The sequence below is a fragment of the Rhinolophus sinicus genome, linkage group LG07, assembly GCF_036562045.2.
Source record: "Rhinolophus sinicus isolate RSC01 linkage group LG07, ASM3656204v1, whole genome shotgun sequence".
Classification (NCBI taxonomy): Eukaryota; Metazoa; Chordata; class Mammalia; order Chiroptera; family Rhinolophidae; genus Rhinolophus; species Rhinolophus sinicus.
The window spans coordinates 88,314,324-88,329,137 of NC_133757.1; the positions used below are offsets into that span (position 1 = coordinate 88,314,324).

A 14,814-nucleotide genomic window follows, 5' to 3' on the forward strand; every position below is an offset into this window, starting at 1 on the left:
GGCAGGACCCCAACTACCTCCTCTCCTGATCAGCCACCATGGCGTCCAGTGCAAGGGGCTGCTCTTCTCCTACCGCCCCGCTCACCTTCTGGAAGTGACTACTTCTATCCTGTGGAGGCTGCGTGAGGGCCAGGAGGGAGGGTGGGAGCACAGGCAAACCTAGAAGAAGGGGAAAGCTATGGAGGACACTTGGTTTGTTTTTGACTTTGGTTTATTTAAAAAACAAAAAGCCAAAAAAAAAAAAAAAAAAACCAACTTTATATACAAAGTCAAACTGAAACCACGGATTATGGAAAGAGGCGAGACTTACGGGGAACAGGGAAAAAGGCTGGGCCATAGCCAATACCACATTCTGAACACGGGGAGCCAGGGGGCAGAGGTGCTGGTTTCTTCTGGCAAGTCTGGGGTGGCTGGAACAGTCTTCACTGGCAAACAGCCCACAAGGAGAGCTCGCTAGCACTCACTCCATTCCTGCAAAGGCCCCTGGAGACCCTTCCCCCAAGAACCTGCTCCTGTAACCTAGCAGGATTTGTGCCATCCAGAGGAAGGGGCTCTCACCCCAGCCAGATTCCGTGTGTTTCTTCAGTTTATTGGCATCAGACCGTATGACATAGTCGAAGAGCCTTTTCCTCCCGTCTTACTCTAAACTGGAAGAGGACAGGAGAAAGCACAAGACTAAAGGGCCCCAGGAGAAACCCCAAGGTAGAGGGCAAAATGACATTCGAGGGGTGCAGATGTTAGATTTAGTTGTAAGTGGAACCAGTTCCTCGTCCGTCCCACACAGCACAGGCAGACGTCACCCTGACGGCCTGAACGCCCCTACACAGGCTGAGCACGGGTCAGCCACCCGGCCTATGGCTCCCAGGTCCTGCTCCAGCTTCTTTCTGGACCCAAAGGGCTCTAACTCCAGCAGGCTCCATCGCTGACCTCGCAGGACGGTAGCTCCTGCACCAGGCCCTCAGTTGCTAGGTGCTGGCTCCTCCTTCTCTACCCAGCTGTCAGCCTGTTTGAAGCAGATGGAACAGGAATCAGGACCCAACGGGGAAGGACTACTACCCACTTGCTCCTGGGAGACGAGCTTGCAAGCTGCTGACTGACGGATTCCAGTGGATGGAGAAGGTGAGGGGACCTGGGCACGGGCGCAAGGGGCTGCCATACGGGCGTCACCCTGACCGAGCCCCCGACGCACCAGCTCTCACAGGGGCTCACCTTTTCCACCATCCGCTGCATCTCCAGCTGCAGGGGCGTCAGGCGCCTCCGGAAGTCCTGCAGCAGCCGCTGGAGCTGGTTCCTCTGCCGCTCGGCCGTCCGGGCCGTGTCCTCGGCCTCGGCGAGCCGGGTGCGCAGCTCCTGCATGTCGGCTGCCAGCGTCTTGTTGGTGACTTCCGTGGCTGAGAAACGGTGGTGGCTCTCCTCTAGGGGGGACACACCAGGAAGACTGCTGCTCAGTTACAGATCAGAGCAAGAGGCCCGAAGCCTAAGGAGCAGGTTCCCCCTTGGTCTCCAGGACACACATCTGCCTGGCCCGACAGGTCCCCGCTGATCAGCCCACTCACCCAGCTTCAGTTCCAGTGTGTGAATCTTGTTCTCCAGGTAGAGCCGCCCACTGTCCTGCTGCTCTGCACGTTGCAACAGGTTCCCGACATCGATAAGGCTGCCATTGTGGGACACCAGGCCCTTGTGCTCCACAGGGGCAGCTCCGGGCTTTGCGCTTTGCCCAGGAGGAGGCAGCAGGTCCAGGTTTCCTGGTGGGGCCGCGAGAAGGAGTTCAGGGTCGGGTGAGGAGGAGGAAGCGGCCTGCCCCCGTCCCAGCAGGCTGCAGAGCACGGGTACGCACCACAGAGCACCTCCTCGGGAAGACCCCCGTCCGCGCTCTCCGGGCGGATGTACTGAAGGCTGCGGTACTGGCAAATGTTCTGCGTCACCACCCTGCTGACCAGCTGTTTGGCCTACAGAAAACACACACCCAAGGTCCCATCCGATGAGAAGGCACAGGCCCTCGCCCCTGGGACATGCAAGAACCTAGCACTCAGGCCTCCTGGTTCCCCATGGGAGCTGTGTGTGCCTATGCACACCTTAGGCCACCTCAGAAAGGACCAAGGGGACGCAAAAGAAAGCACCTGCTCTGCGCTGAGCCGGAGCCCCAGGGTAAGCAGAATCCTTTCCAAGTCTCGCCGGTGCAAGTAGCCACACCAGTTGGCGTCAAAGAAGACAAACGCGAGAAGACAGTCCAAAGGGAGCACAGCAGAGGGGTCCAGCTCCTTGGGCTGCAAGAAAAACAAGGATGAACAGAATTTACATCTAGTTCTCTCGGCTAAATCACCAAGGATGTAACCCTTTTAAACTCAGGCAGATTGGCTGACACAGTCACACGCAGGCGCACCTTCCAGATGGAGACCTGACCCTGGGCCTATAACCAAAGGCCTATCAGGCACTTTCACCCAGGGGCTGTCACACACAGGAACCTAGGGTGCTCCTTGACTGCATAACCTCGCTCAGATTCACCCTGACGGAGATACTGGATCCTATGAAGTGCCATTCCATGAGCCAAGAGCGACATTGTGTCTTTTGCCAAATTGACAGATGCCAGAAGTCATCTGGCAGAAGGATCCCTCTGCAAAGACACTGGCCAGCCTTGCTGAGCAGCACGGTCAGAGGCCGGAGAGGTAGAACAGGTCTCACCATGTCCTGAAGGGACGAGAATTCCAGCTCCGACTGGTTCGAGGCAACTGACCGGACCTCGGGATCTTCCAGCTTGGCCCCTGCTACAAAAGCCCGAGGTGAGCTTGGCGCGGGGACCGCAAGGCCACACTGGCTAGTGCTCACAGCACGTCGCTGGAGCCAGTCAGGGAGCCGCCACCCACACGCGTCTCCCCACCACACACCGAACTCCTCCTCTCCGTCGTCCCTCAGCAGCAGCAACTCTGGGTCGAGGGCCATCTCACACAGGTCCTCGGACGCCTCAGCCCGGGGTTTCTCCTCTTCCTCTCCCCCAGAAGACGGGGGTTTGGGCAAAAGCCCATCTTCCTTCTAGGGGAAGCAGACAGATGAGGAGAACTGTCACCTGTAATTACTAACAACAACAATGGCTAATCCTGAGTATCAACCACGTCCAGGCACCGCACCAAGGGCTCTATGTACCGTCTCAGGTGACGTATTTCTTTACACATGAGACACGTACGAGGCTTCAGAGCAGGGCGATTCCCAGACACCTGGGATTCTCCTCAGGAGTCCATCTCAGTCCATAAGAAATTGTTTGCTTGAGAGTATGTAGGCAAGAAGCCCCATGTGCTTTTGAAAGCGCTAAACACACGCTGCTTTCTGGTCAGCCAGTGGGTAAGATACCTTACTCCAGAGTGTTCTCATTCGCTGAGATCCGGTGCTGCCGGCGCACCAACCCCGCTCCCCTTCCCCCCTCCGGGTCGCTCCCCTTCCCCTGGACACACCACTCACTAGCTGCGCGGCCCCACGCGAGGGCCACGCGCCCTGAACCTGCGTACACACGGCGGTCTCGGGGCGCATGCAGAGAGAGCAGTACTGAAAGCAAGCCGGGCAGCACTGAGCAGCGCCACCTCGTGTAGCCCAGTGCCCATCGGGGCAGAGGTACTCACCGGCGGGGCGTCGGGCTCGGCAGCGGCGCCCTCACTGTGTGCCTCATCCTTGGGCTCCTTGGCCGCCTCCTCCTTGACCACTTCTTCCTCCTTGGCCACCTCCTCCTTTTCAGGTTCAGGTGGGGCCACCACCTTTTCAGGAAGGCTCAGCAGCATCTTATAAACCCTATAGCCAAAATCCCTCTGCAGCATCTCCAGAAACAGCTCAGCCAACACCATCACCTGGTGGAGGGGGCGGCAGTGGCCGTGAGCATCAGAAAGGCCTCACCGCACAGCCAGCCACACACCCCACCGCACAGCCTCCCGACGCCTACACCTACCTCAAAAGAGATCCTTTCTTTTGGCCTCCGGTCCTCCACAATACCATGGAGGGACAAGTTTACACAGCCAGGGCGTGCCACGACAGCAGGTTCTAGAGGGGGTGGGGGAGCCTCTGGGAGATCGGTGTCCATTTCCTGCTGTGCAGTGACCTCCGGGTTCTCTGCATTCTGTTTAGAGGTGTCTGCTGCTTGCTCCGATGCATCAGCTGCCTGTTCTGTAGGCTCTGTTTCCTGTGACAAAAGCCAAGTGACTACCTGGGCCCAGGGGCCAGGGCACTGACTTTCCCCACTTGTTCTTAGGGCTCAGCCTTACCACTGGCACCTCCTGGGTTGGGGGAGCTGCTGCCTCTGCAGCTTTCTGCTGGCACAGGGCCTCCCACTCTTCCAAAGTAGGCATGATGGTCCAGACATCGGGCAGGTATACCACCACGGTCTGGAGCCGCCTTGGGGGTCCCGGCTGCAGGTACTGAAACTCGGCAAAGCGCCACCTGCTCACAGCAAAGGGAAAAATGAGATATTGACCTGTGACATTCACAAGCAACTGTTTCAGTTTCCAGTCAACATTTACTGAGCACATACTGCAAGCCAAGCTTTGGAAGTTCAAAAATAAAAGATACAGAGCAAGTCCTCAAGAAACCGTCAGTCCATGGGAGACACCAGGAAGCAGACACTTACTATCCGAGATGCTAAGACAACAAAAAGGAGCGCTGAGTGTGGCTGGGCGGGGGCTGGAGGGGATCAGCTGGCCTTCAACATACACCTCCCTTGTCATGCTCATGATCAGGTGACCATTAGGGAGGGCGGGAGGGAGGGAGGGGCTAGGCCTGGGGAACAGAAGCGAGCTAGCAGGTCAGAAGGGTGCGAAGCGTGGCCCGAATGGTCTCGCCGACAGCCGGCCCCCGGACCAGAGCTGGGGCAGCCACTCACCACTTTGTACAGGCGCTCAAGTCAATGCCGGTCTGGGCTTGTGCACAGCGGATGGCAGTGCGGACGAGCACCTGCGGGTCACCCTTGGGGTCAAGGCCGTCCAGGGAAGGAGACCACTCACCCCCAACCAGAACCGCCTCTTCTTCTTTCCGGCCCAGCAAAAACTACAAGAAGAAATCAGGGATAAGAAACGAAACACCAATCACCTGGGTCTCCCCCTAGGAGGCAGCCTGCCACCACTAGAGCACACAGGCAGCCGGGTGTGGTGAAGAGTCCACATGGCAGTGTGTGTGGGGGAGGGGTCGCCACCCATGAACAGGAACCAGCCACGTAACCTTCTGACAAGTAAGAACATCTCTGAGCCATGCTGTGCTCCTGGTAAAAGGAGAGGTAATTTCAGCTCTGAAACTGTGTTTCAATGAGTTCGTGAACAGGAACTGAGCTGCTGACAATGTGACAGGACCTGGACATTATCAATGCATCTTGCCTCCTGGACTGCAGCTCTCACCTTCATCTGCTTCAAAGGGTGTTCTGGCGTCTCCCTTGGCTCAGTCATGTCATCTACAAAGAGCATGCAACAACGATACAATTCCTCCAGTCCCGGGGAAGAGAGCAGCAGTACCTGTGCAGGAGTGGCAGGAAGAGATACTCAGAGCTTTCTCAGCCTCCATCAATGGGAGAAAGGGGCAGGACCCGAACACACTTACCTTGGAACTGTAAGCAGGGTCACTGTCTGCAGGGACGGGCTCAGCACCAGTGTCTAGAGCTGGCTCCTTCTCAGAAGATACCTGGATACGGCTCGGGTGATGGAGGGAAAAGGGCTGACTCAGCGGGAAGGCTGACAGCCAGCTCAGATGCACAGCCAGGAAGTCGGAGGGAACCAGGAGACTGCGGTAACGGCGCTGGAGTTCTAGGAAGTCACAGGTGGGGCTGTAGGAAGGAAGCAGGGGAATTCAGAATGATCAGAGACGAAATTATGTTTAAAACGGAACCATAAGAGACTTGGGGGGAGGGAAAATTATTTTATAATCTGGGAAAGAATTTTCTAAGTAAGACACCTCTGGAAGGGAAAAGATGAATCAGATTTGACCACCAAAATGTTAACAACCTCTAATAGCAAAATAAAGTCAAAGTGGGGAAGAAAAAAAACAGAAAACATTTGCAATACGTGACAAACAAAAAGGTTCACTGTCAATGTTAAAAGAACCCACAAATCACTAATAAAAAATTTCACAAGTCTTAAGAAAAAACTGGGAAAAATGACATCAACAGGCACTTTAACAGAAAAAGAAATGAGACTTAAAAACCCATAAAAATATGCTCAATCTCACTTATAATTAAAGAAATGCAAATCGGAATATCACTTTCCAGCTATCAGACTGACAAAGATCAAAAAGTCTGATAATGCAGTATTGGCAGAGGCCTGGGGAAACTAGTACTTCATGCCCCAGTGGTGAGAACGTAAAGTGATACGGCTTCTTTGAGAGAATGGGCAATATCCATCAAAGTTTAAAATCAGACCATTTGAGCCAGCTACTCCATTTCTAGGAACTGATCTCAATAAAATGCTTGCACCTGTCCACATACATGTATGTAGAACAGTGTTTATTACAACAATATTTAGGATAAGTAAAGACTGAAAATGAAGAGACAGCTGGTGAAATAAATGATGGTCCATCCATTCAGTGGAATACCGTGTAGTTGCTAAAAAGAAACAAGATCTAGTCAACATTAATATGGAATAAATTCTAGTATATTAAGTGAAAACGCCAACTACCAAACAGTATGTATAATAGGCTTCTATTTGTGTTTTTAAAAAACACAGCTGTGTGTGCGCTATTAGCAGTCATGTTCTGACCTGATGTGAGGAGGGTCCACCCTCTACATGACTCGAGAACCAGTGTCTTGTGAGGAAGATTAACCTTGGGAGCCAGGTGGGTCAGCACTGAGAACAAGAGAAGCCCTACCTGGGCCAGGGGGAGGAGCCAGTAATGGCGGGAAGAGCAGTGGGAGCCTTCCTTCCCTTCCCTCTTGAGATGCCAGGAGGCTACCACCTCAGCTCAGGCTTACACGGACTTTGCTTTGGGGGCCGATCTAACACAGCACCGGGAGCTCTGCCTCTCCACTGCTAGATGGCATCTGGAATCGCCCATCTACGTCTTAGTCAATCGTTGCTGCATGTGAGAAGTAAGCTGATGGACCTGTGTCCTCAGACATGCTGTGACACTTTAAAAATAATGCAGAGGGTCCCTAGAAAACCAGTCCCAGGGTGCCTACGAGCCTTAGTTTCTACCTGAATGAAAACTGCTGTTGGGTACCCGGATTTTGATTGGCAAGCCTCAATTATAGCCTGGCATAATAATTTCTGGTCATCAAACCATAAAGTTCTACCAGAGCATCCATGTCAGTGGTTGCTCTGCTGGTTAAAATCTGAGATTTTGAAATAAAAAATTTGTCACATTAAAAAGCGAAAACAACAACAAAAGATCATAAGAAAACACACGAACTCTCACATAGACTTTGTCTCATTTACACAAGAAACTGTTACCAGCTGCGAGCCTCACCCCCCACCCCAGCCTTGCCACTCACCTTTCCACAGTATAGGGGGTGAGATGGACCCGGTAAGGAGGCAGGTCATGCCTTGGTTTCTTAGCGCCCCAAGGCTCTCCACCGGCCCGCTGTTTGCGTTTCTTGGGGTCATAGTCATCGCTGGAGGTTGATCCATCACCAGAGAAGAAATTACAGTTATTTACAGACTCAAAATATACTGGCCTAAAAAGAACTGAAAATGATCTGAATCTCCAACATTAAAGAAATGGATAAAGAAGCCACAAGAACAGCCATATAACAGATTGTTATCAAGATATTAAAATGGATATTTAAATGCTTTTAATAAAAACCACTCATGTTAAACAAAAAGAATAGTGTGGGGGAGCATTTGAGATCTTGCTCTTCAGCATGTCATCAGTTGGGCGCAAATAAACTCATAAAAATTTTTAAAAAAAGTATACAATACTATATGTACAGTAGTGACTCAACTGTGCAAAAAAAATTTTTTTTAACTGAAAATAAAATGTTAATGGTGGTTGCCTCTGACTTATAAAACTCATGAATAATTTAGTATTTTCTAAACTTTATAAGTTATAGTTAACATAATTTTTTTGAAATGAGCAAAAAAAAAAATTTAACTGATTTTTTTTAAATGAGACACATATATGGTACCACGCTAAGGGTTCTATACAGGAAGTTTTATTAAAAGAGATAGTTTTTGTAACAAACTCTTAGCAGTAGACATTAAAGTCATAAAAATACTCAAACCCTTTCATCCAACAATTCCACTATGGAAAATTTATCCCAAGGAAGTCAGTTCAAAAGAAGAAAAAAGGTTATATATAGTGGGAAAAATTCAAGCTGAAAGAAAACCACATTCACATACAACAATATCCAAATTTTTATAGTAAATAATCATGCAGCATTAAAACAATTATGAGGATTACACGGCCATATGGAAAAAATGTTTAACAAGAATGTATAAGAATAATTTAAGATTAAAACTATGAAAAGTATGGATATAGCGGGGGTGCCAAAAAAATGTATACAAATGGACACTTTGGTCAATACTGCTCAAGCAGTAGTTTGCCGTAATCATAAGTGTCTGGACGCTGATAGTAACCTCTTTGAGCAATTCTTGTAATTGCAGAAGTCAAACGTGACTTCTTTCATCATTAGTTATTGGTATATATTGAGTATTACAATTTTAATAGTTTTTCCCTTTCTTAAAATGTGTATACATTTTTTTGCACCCTCTGTATATAAAGACTAGAAAAGAACATGGGAAAAGTAGCAATAAGTAATTTTTCTCTTCAAAATTATTTTCTAAAGGTCTTTAAGAATGGTTACCTTTAAAGGGAAGGAGGGGACATACATTTTTCATTTTTAATTTTACATAATAGCATGCACTACTCTATACATTTATGTAATAAATTAATTATGGTATCACTACATTATAGACTCAATAAATAAAAACCGTATTTAGACAATTATAAAATGCCAGAGTGACAAGGGGGAAACCTCCCATGTCTCATAAGGCAAATAAAATCAACTCTCACTTCTTCATGCTGAGGTAACTGAGTGGATTAAATTTTCCAGAAAGTTGCTGATCTTTTCTTTTAGACCCACATGGATTGTTTCCCTAGTCATTACACCCAAGTAACTAAGTATTTCTTTCCTCTTATTTCTGCCTGGGTAATTTCCTCATTCATTAGCATATCTATCCAAAAGCTGCCTTCTGATCTGGCTTTTGTGGGATATCAGTGCTTCATGTTTCTATAGAAGAACCATTCCCAAGACATTTTGACAACTCTTTTCAGCTCGCCCATAACTGAAGTGACCTGACCTCTTCAGTAAATCCTGTCACCCTCTAGTTACACTGGATGCTCCACTGATTCCTGTGACTTCAACGGCCAGTTGTCTCTCTGTATTGGGACTGGTCAGGAACAGGCAGTACCAGGGGAAGGCACCTCAGTCACCTCAGCAGGAAGAAATATTGATCCCTGCATCCCAAAGCCTGAAATTCACAATAAAACTTGGCTTCCAGCCAAAACGCTACTGTGGCTGACTCCTTTATAAACGCTTGTTCCCCCCAGTGACCTAATTTCTACTACCCCCCCCTTTCCTATTCTGCAAATTCTCTCTACTGACTGATGGTAAATTCTCCTTCCTAATGGTAATGTCTCCTTTCTCTAGAAGCCGTGACAATGAAGCATTAGTCAAAGTAATGTAACATGGGCCTTGCACAGGGCTTGACATATCCAGGACAAGCAAACGCAACTGACTATATAGAAAGGCTGAACTTGAACCCGAAGCAGAAAGTTCATTAATTTCCATCCAGGCTACACCATCCCTGAGGGCACTTGCTGTGCTTTTGCTGTGATTTTGTAATGAGGCCTTTAATAAACTCGCAGAACGTGAGAGGTGGAAAGTCGTTGGAAACTGAAGACCAGGAAGATGCGCTGGACAAGAGGGGTGAGTGTGTGCAAACTACGTACCAATGATTTGAAAATGGGACAATGTGTTTCAAAGTAGTGGAGACACTGTGGGAAATAACCCTAGACAATCAAAGCATCCCCCTAGTTAGAATTCACAATGACCTATCCAGAGGGAACAAACACCAGCTTCAGCACAGAGACTAGCTGCATCACTTTGCCTAAACTTTCTCTCTGAGTTACTCTATGAACCTTTTAAGAGTTCACCTTGGATTGCAGTAACTTACTAGCATCTGGGATCAGGGGTTGTGTCCTTCTCAGTACAGTTCTCATTTCAGAAGAAAACTAGAACATGAAAGAACGTACTGGAGTGAAGGAAATGTTCTACATCTTAATAGGAGTGAGGATTACATGGGATTTTCCATTTGTCAAAATGGTCCAGCTAAGATTTGTGCATTTTGACATATATAAATTTTGCTTTAAAACATCAAGTACAATGCAGGGAGTAGACAAAAAGTAGAGATGAAAAAGAATGGCACATGCTGATACTTGAAGCTAAGTGATGGGTATACAGAAGCACACCATCCTTTTCTCTTTTTTTCACGTCAGACAGGTAATGTGCCGATGTCATAACAAGGTTTGAGGGGGCACATCTCACACAAGAGAGTGAACACCCAAGCATCACACTTATCAAGTACAAAAGGATCGCACATCATCCTTTTCTGTTTACTTTGCTTACAGTTGAAATCTTCCATAATAAAAAGTTAAAATAAGACCAACAGATAGAACTAGAACAAGTCTTAAGCAGACGAGTCTAGAGCTTAACTCCCAGGGATATAGCAAAACCCTTCAGAGAGAGGGTAAGGCCGGATAAGGAACATGTAAGCCAGAGAGAACAGGCAGCAAGCTCCCGGCAGTGCCCGCCACTCACAGATGACACAGGAGTCCAAAACCACCATGCTTGCGCCACACAAAGCCACGAAGCTATCTGCATGCCCAAAGCACAGGCCTGGCCTGGGCAGAGTGCAACATATACATTGTAACCCCACGCTGATATAGACAACATATAAAGAAAGAAACATTTTTACACTAGCCATTAAAACATATACTACAAAATTACTATTTTGGGACAATTACTATTTTCTTAATAGTTTTGATTCTTAGTTTCTCCATTTTAAGGGACTAGAAATAAAAGGGAAAATTATATATTAAGAAAAAATTCAATATATTTTGAAAGATGAACTACATCAAATCCCTGCTTGCTGAACCAGTTTATACAGTCCCAATATTTGCATAGCCCTCACACTGTGTCTGCCTATTCCAGGGTAAAGAGACCAGGATCTAGCTGCAGGAAGAAACTGTTAGTGTCAACAGGTGACAAAGAAAGGGACACTGCTCCTACAGGGAAATAAAGAAATTAAAACATTTTTCCTGGTTAAACAACTTCTTACCTTCGTCCCTGATCCAATCGGCCATGAGGGCCCCGAGCAGGAAATCTGTTCAGGTGGCTCAGATGAAGTGTGTGGGATGTCTGGAAGAGACTCAGAGCTGCAGAGAGGAAATGGCTGGTGACTCAAAAACCCTAAACATCTGTCCAACTTCCCTGTTCCTTTTTTCCAGTGCACAAAAGTACTCACTTCTACTCACAGAGGAGCAACCTGACAGTTATAAGTCCATTCATCCATAAAGCCACACCCCAACATCCATGCCACTGGTACTCACGCTTCTGAGGAAAGAGTGGGGGAATCCGGTGAGGCTGGAAGATCAACTGGGGCTGAGCTCCCAAAATCCCTTGCTTCTGGCCCAGGGCTGCCACGTGTAGGAGGGGAGGTGCTGGGGACTTCAGGAGGGGCTGCAGGACAGTAACCAGGAAATTCAGGGCATCCCATAGTCGATGTGCTGACTACCTCAGACAGATGCAGTCCCATACCCTCTACAAAAGTAAGGTTCTTGCCCAGCTTTCAGGACACGGGCTTCCCTCCCTCCCCCTCCAATGCACATTCCAAGGAGGGACGAGTACCTGGTTGGAGAGCGTTTGCACCTTGACAGCATTCCAAGGCACTGCCTGGCCGGGGTTGTATGCAGCCTTCACCAGCACCTTCTCACCCAGTTGGGGCAGCCGGCCCTTCACCACACTGCCAGCACACAAGCCAGGAGGCCCAGTCAGGACAGAGACCCTAGCCAAGCCACCCTGACTGCCCTGAGGCCCTCCCCATCAAGATTTCTCACACCCCACATTAAACACAGCAAAGCAATGGCTTCTGGGGGCGGGGGGGGGGGATGCCACAAGCGTGGTGACAGAACTAAATCCAAAAGGAACACTTGCCTCAAACCTACCTGAGCTGAAAAAAGACCTCTTCGTCTACCACTCCGAAGTAGTCATGCAAACTGGTGACGATGCCAGTGAAGACCCGCTGCTTCTCCCCACCCTACGGGGGAAGAGTACAGTGTGAAATGGGGGACATCTGTCTAAGTTCTGCCATTGGAATGTCATCTCTATGCACCGCCTCAGCTCCATCAGAACATTGCACTGAAAGTCACATGGGAGGAAGCGTACTTGTATAATGGACATAATCTAGCTGCATGGGGCGGGGGGTCATGCTGGTTCCTGCATCCCAAGCTTCTCCAGGATTTCCAGTTCTTTTATTCCAAGAAGCACCCTAAAGATTTCCCTAGAGCCAGAGCTTAGGACTCCCCAGTCAGAGGTATCTAGTCACCTCTCTACTGGCCCAGGACAGGAGTACCAGGAAGGATGAACCCTGTGATGTAAGAACGAAAGCAGCAGGCATCCATGCATGCTGGGGCAGTCCCAACGGCGGAAACTCACTAGAAAGGATGCTCAACCTACCTGAAGGTGCCTGGCATTTTGGGACAGGTCTGTGGCCACAGGAGGAGTGAGCAAACCAGGAGGAGGACCCAGAAGAGATGTTGAAGCTGCGCCTATGGGGACAGAGAAGCAATCTCCAGGAACCGCACCTACCCTCTCAAACACTAGAGTCAACTAGAGGATATGGCAAACCCAAAGGGCAAAGTGGCTCCAAGCAACTCCTCCACCACAGAGACCCCAAAAGCCATCTTTTAAAAGACTAGCTCCAAAGCACATACTTCCCAGTATGAGCGCAGGTAGGGATAAAGGTGATCACCTGAGAAGTTGCGTCCCCCTGGAAGTGGGTTGATACGCTGGCGCTTAAACTGGGACATTGGAAATGCTGTCCTCTTTCAGAGTCGTGGGAAAAAACCTTCGATCAGAAGAGAAATAAGTTAACAGCTCATAGGGGAATTTTCCATCAACCCCAAAAAAAGGAACTAAGGATCTTAAGGAAATGGGGAGGAGGGCACTGAGAGTGAATGGAGGCGATGGATGAAGGGAATCTAGAGTATCAGAAAATGAAGAAATTACACTGTTGCAGTTTGCTCTCATAATAACCTAGTGGCAGGTGCTACTATCATGCTATTGTAAAGAAAAGTAAACTGAAGCTCAGAGAGATTAAAAAAGAGACTTGCCTGAGACCGCATAACCAGTTAGTGACAAGACTGCGACTCACACCCAGGTGTCCCGACAACTTAGCGCTCCTCTCACTATGCCACGCCACCCCAGACGGTTGGGGGGTTAGAGAAAGAGCCCCGGAGACATTCATTCATTCAAATACATTAGCCAAAATGTCCACGCAAGGCCCGGAAAAATGGAGGAGGGTGCTGCGGGAGAGATCATTTGGGCCCTCTCCCCGGAAGCTCGGCCCGTTGTCCCCCGGCCGGGCTGGTGGAAAGGTAGCGGTGTGGCCCCGCCGACAGCGAATCGGGCTGCGCGCCCGCTCCCGCGCTCCCCGACCTTTCGCACCCGCCTCAGCGGCCGCCACAGCTGAATCTCCCAGGCCTGGACGCAGCCAGGCCACCGTGGGAGGACAGAGGCGCGCGGTTTCTCCTCCTCCCGCCCGCCCCCAGGGCCGAGGCCGTTGCCAGGGAGACGGGACTTGCAGGCCGAGGGGGCTCGGCTCCTTCCGTGCACCATGCATCTCTGCTGCCCGGCGCTCGCAGCCCCTCAGTCGGGGGAGGAGCAAAGGGGCAGAGGGACGGCGGAGAGCCTCCTACCTACCTGCGGGCCAGGGCCGCAACACCGGGGGGACAAAGACACCCGGAACCACCACAGTCGCTGCTGCCGCCGCCACCGGAAGCGCCTCTCCGGAAGCGCGACCACTGGTCGGAAGCTGCCACTATCCCGGATACGGTCCCTCCCTCCGCTCCACCGACCTCTCCCTTCCCCCACGCCGGCCTGCCATCCGGCTCCTAAGTGGGGAGCGGAAGTGCGCCTTCCCCGATCGTGTGCGCCTTAGAAAGCTGAGCCTCGGTGGTGTCCTCGTTTAAGTGTCCCATTAGAAAAATAGACTTCAGAGACATGGTTCCTTGTCCAAAGACAGCTGGAGATGGACCCCAAACATAAGGAAGCACTTCCCGCCCCCACCTTGCCTCATTCTGGCAGACTCTAAGACTGCAGGCGCAAGAGAACCAAACCCTCCTGACCAAAGGAAGAGAATGCCTGCTCAGTGGCCATTTTTAGGAGACATTCCGGTGTCTGACTCAAGGCCAATGGCCCCATCCCCAGCCCCGCCCTTCCATTGACCACACACACACACACACACACACACACACACACACACACACACCCTCCCTCCCTCCCTCCCTCCCTCCCTCCGGTCCTCTGGGTACCTGCAGAATAAGTTTTTCCCCTTTCTCAATTAACAGAGCCAGGAATCTCATAGGCTATAGTAAAGTAAACCACCACAATATTTAAGTGGACATTTACTAATAGTTCTCACAGACTTTTCCTTTAGTCCTCACAACAATGCTAGCCGGTAAGCAGGTCAGGAATAGCTGCCCTAATTTTCAGACATGAAACCTGAAAGACTTCAATGAAATGACTTGCTCAAAATCTTGCAGTTAATCACAGGCCACTTTAGTCCCCTTTAGCAATCC

General features: G+C 49.9%; 1 protein-coding gene and 1 non-coding gene across 4 annotated transcripts; both read right to left on the bottom strand.

The window, feature by feature from the left end:
- Positions 1–193: 193 nt before the first annotated feature.
- On the bottom strand, positions 194–14,072 carry CCAR2 (cell cycle and apoptosis regulator 2). Of its 3 annotated transcripts, none has more exons than XM_019714592.2 (21): positions 13,937–14,072; positions 12,987–13,082; positions 12,692–12,783; positions 12,181–12,272; positions 11,864–11,978; positions 11,566–11,695; positions 11,295–11,391; positions 7,448–7,567; positions 5,566–5,788; positions 5,367–5,480; positions 4,859–5,022; positions 4,245–4,419; positions 3,932–4,162; positions 3,612–3,833; positions 2,886–3,030; positions 2,683–2,762; positions 2,121–2,267; positions 1,838–1,949; positions 1,557–1,745; positions 1,210–1,415; positions 194–1,003 (listed from the first exon to the last, which is right to left on the bottom strand). In XM_019714592.2, the coding sequence occupies exons 2-21, from the start codon at positions 13,042–13,044 to the stop codon at positions 959–961; spliced, it is 2,757 nt and encodes a 918-aa protein (XP_019570151.2). In that variant the 5' UTR covers positions 13,045–13,082; positions 13,937–14,072; the 3' UTR covers positions 194–958. The 3 variants fall into 3 exon arrangements, with proteins under 3 accessions (XP_019570151.2, XP_019570143.2, XP_019570136.2); XM_019714584.2 differs by having other exon boundaries at positions 2,683–2,765; positions 12,987–13,081; positions 13,935–14,070; XM_019714577.2 differs by lacking the exon at positions 13,937–14,072 and adding an exon at positions 13,348–13,757 and having other exon boundaries at positions 2,683–2,765.
- On the bottom strand, positions 10,447–10,549 carry LOC141572987 (small nucleolar RNA U13). The gene has a single exon (XR_012498575.1). It is a non-coding gene; the product is annotated as a small nucleolar RNA U13 (small nucleolar RNA).
- Positions 14,073–14,814: the final 742 nt, after the last annotated feature.

Bases quoted from the DNA above. Each gene is read 5' to 3' on its own strand.
- CCAR2 (XM_019714584.2), bottom strand. From the start codon at position 13,044: ATGTCCCAGTTTAAGCGCCAGCGTATCAACCCACTTCCAGGGGGACGC. The intron at 3,834-3,931 runs GTAGGTGTAGGC...CCCCTCCACCAG, and splicing joins AAGAAAGGATCTCTTTTGAG to GTGATGGTGTTGGCTGAGCT. The intron at 3,031-3,611 runs GTGAGTACCTCT...TGCTTCCCCTAG, and splicing joins CCGAGCCCGACGCCCCGCCG to AAGGAAGATGGGCTTTTGCC.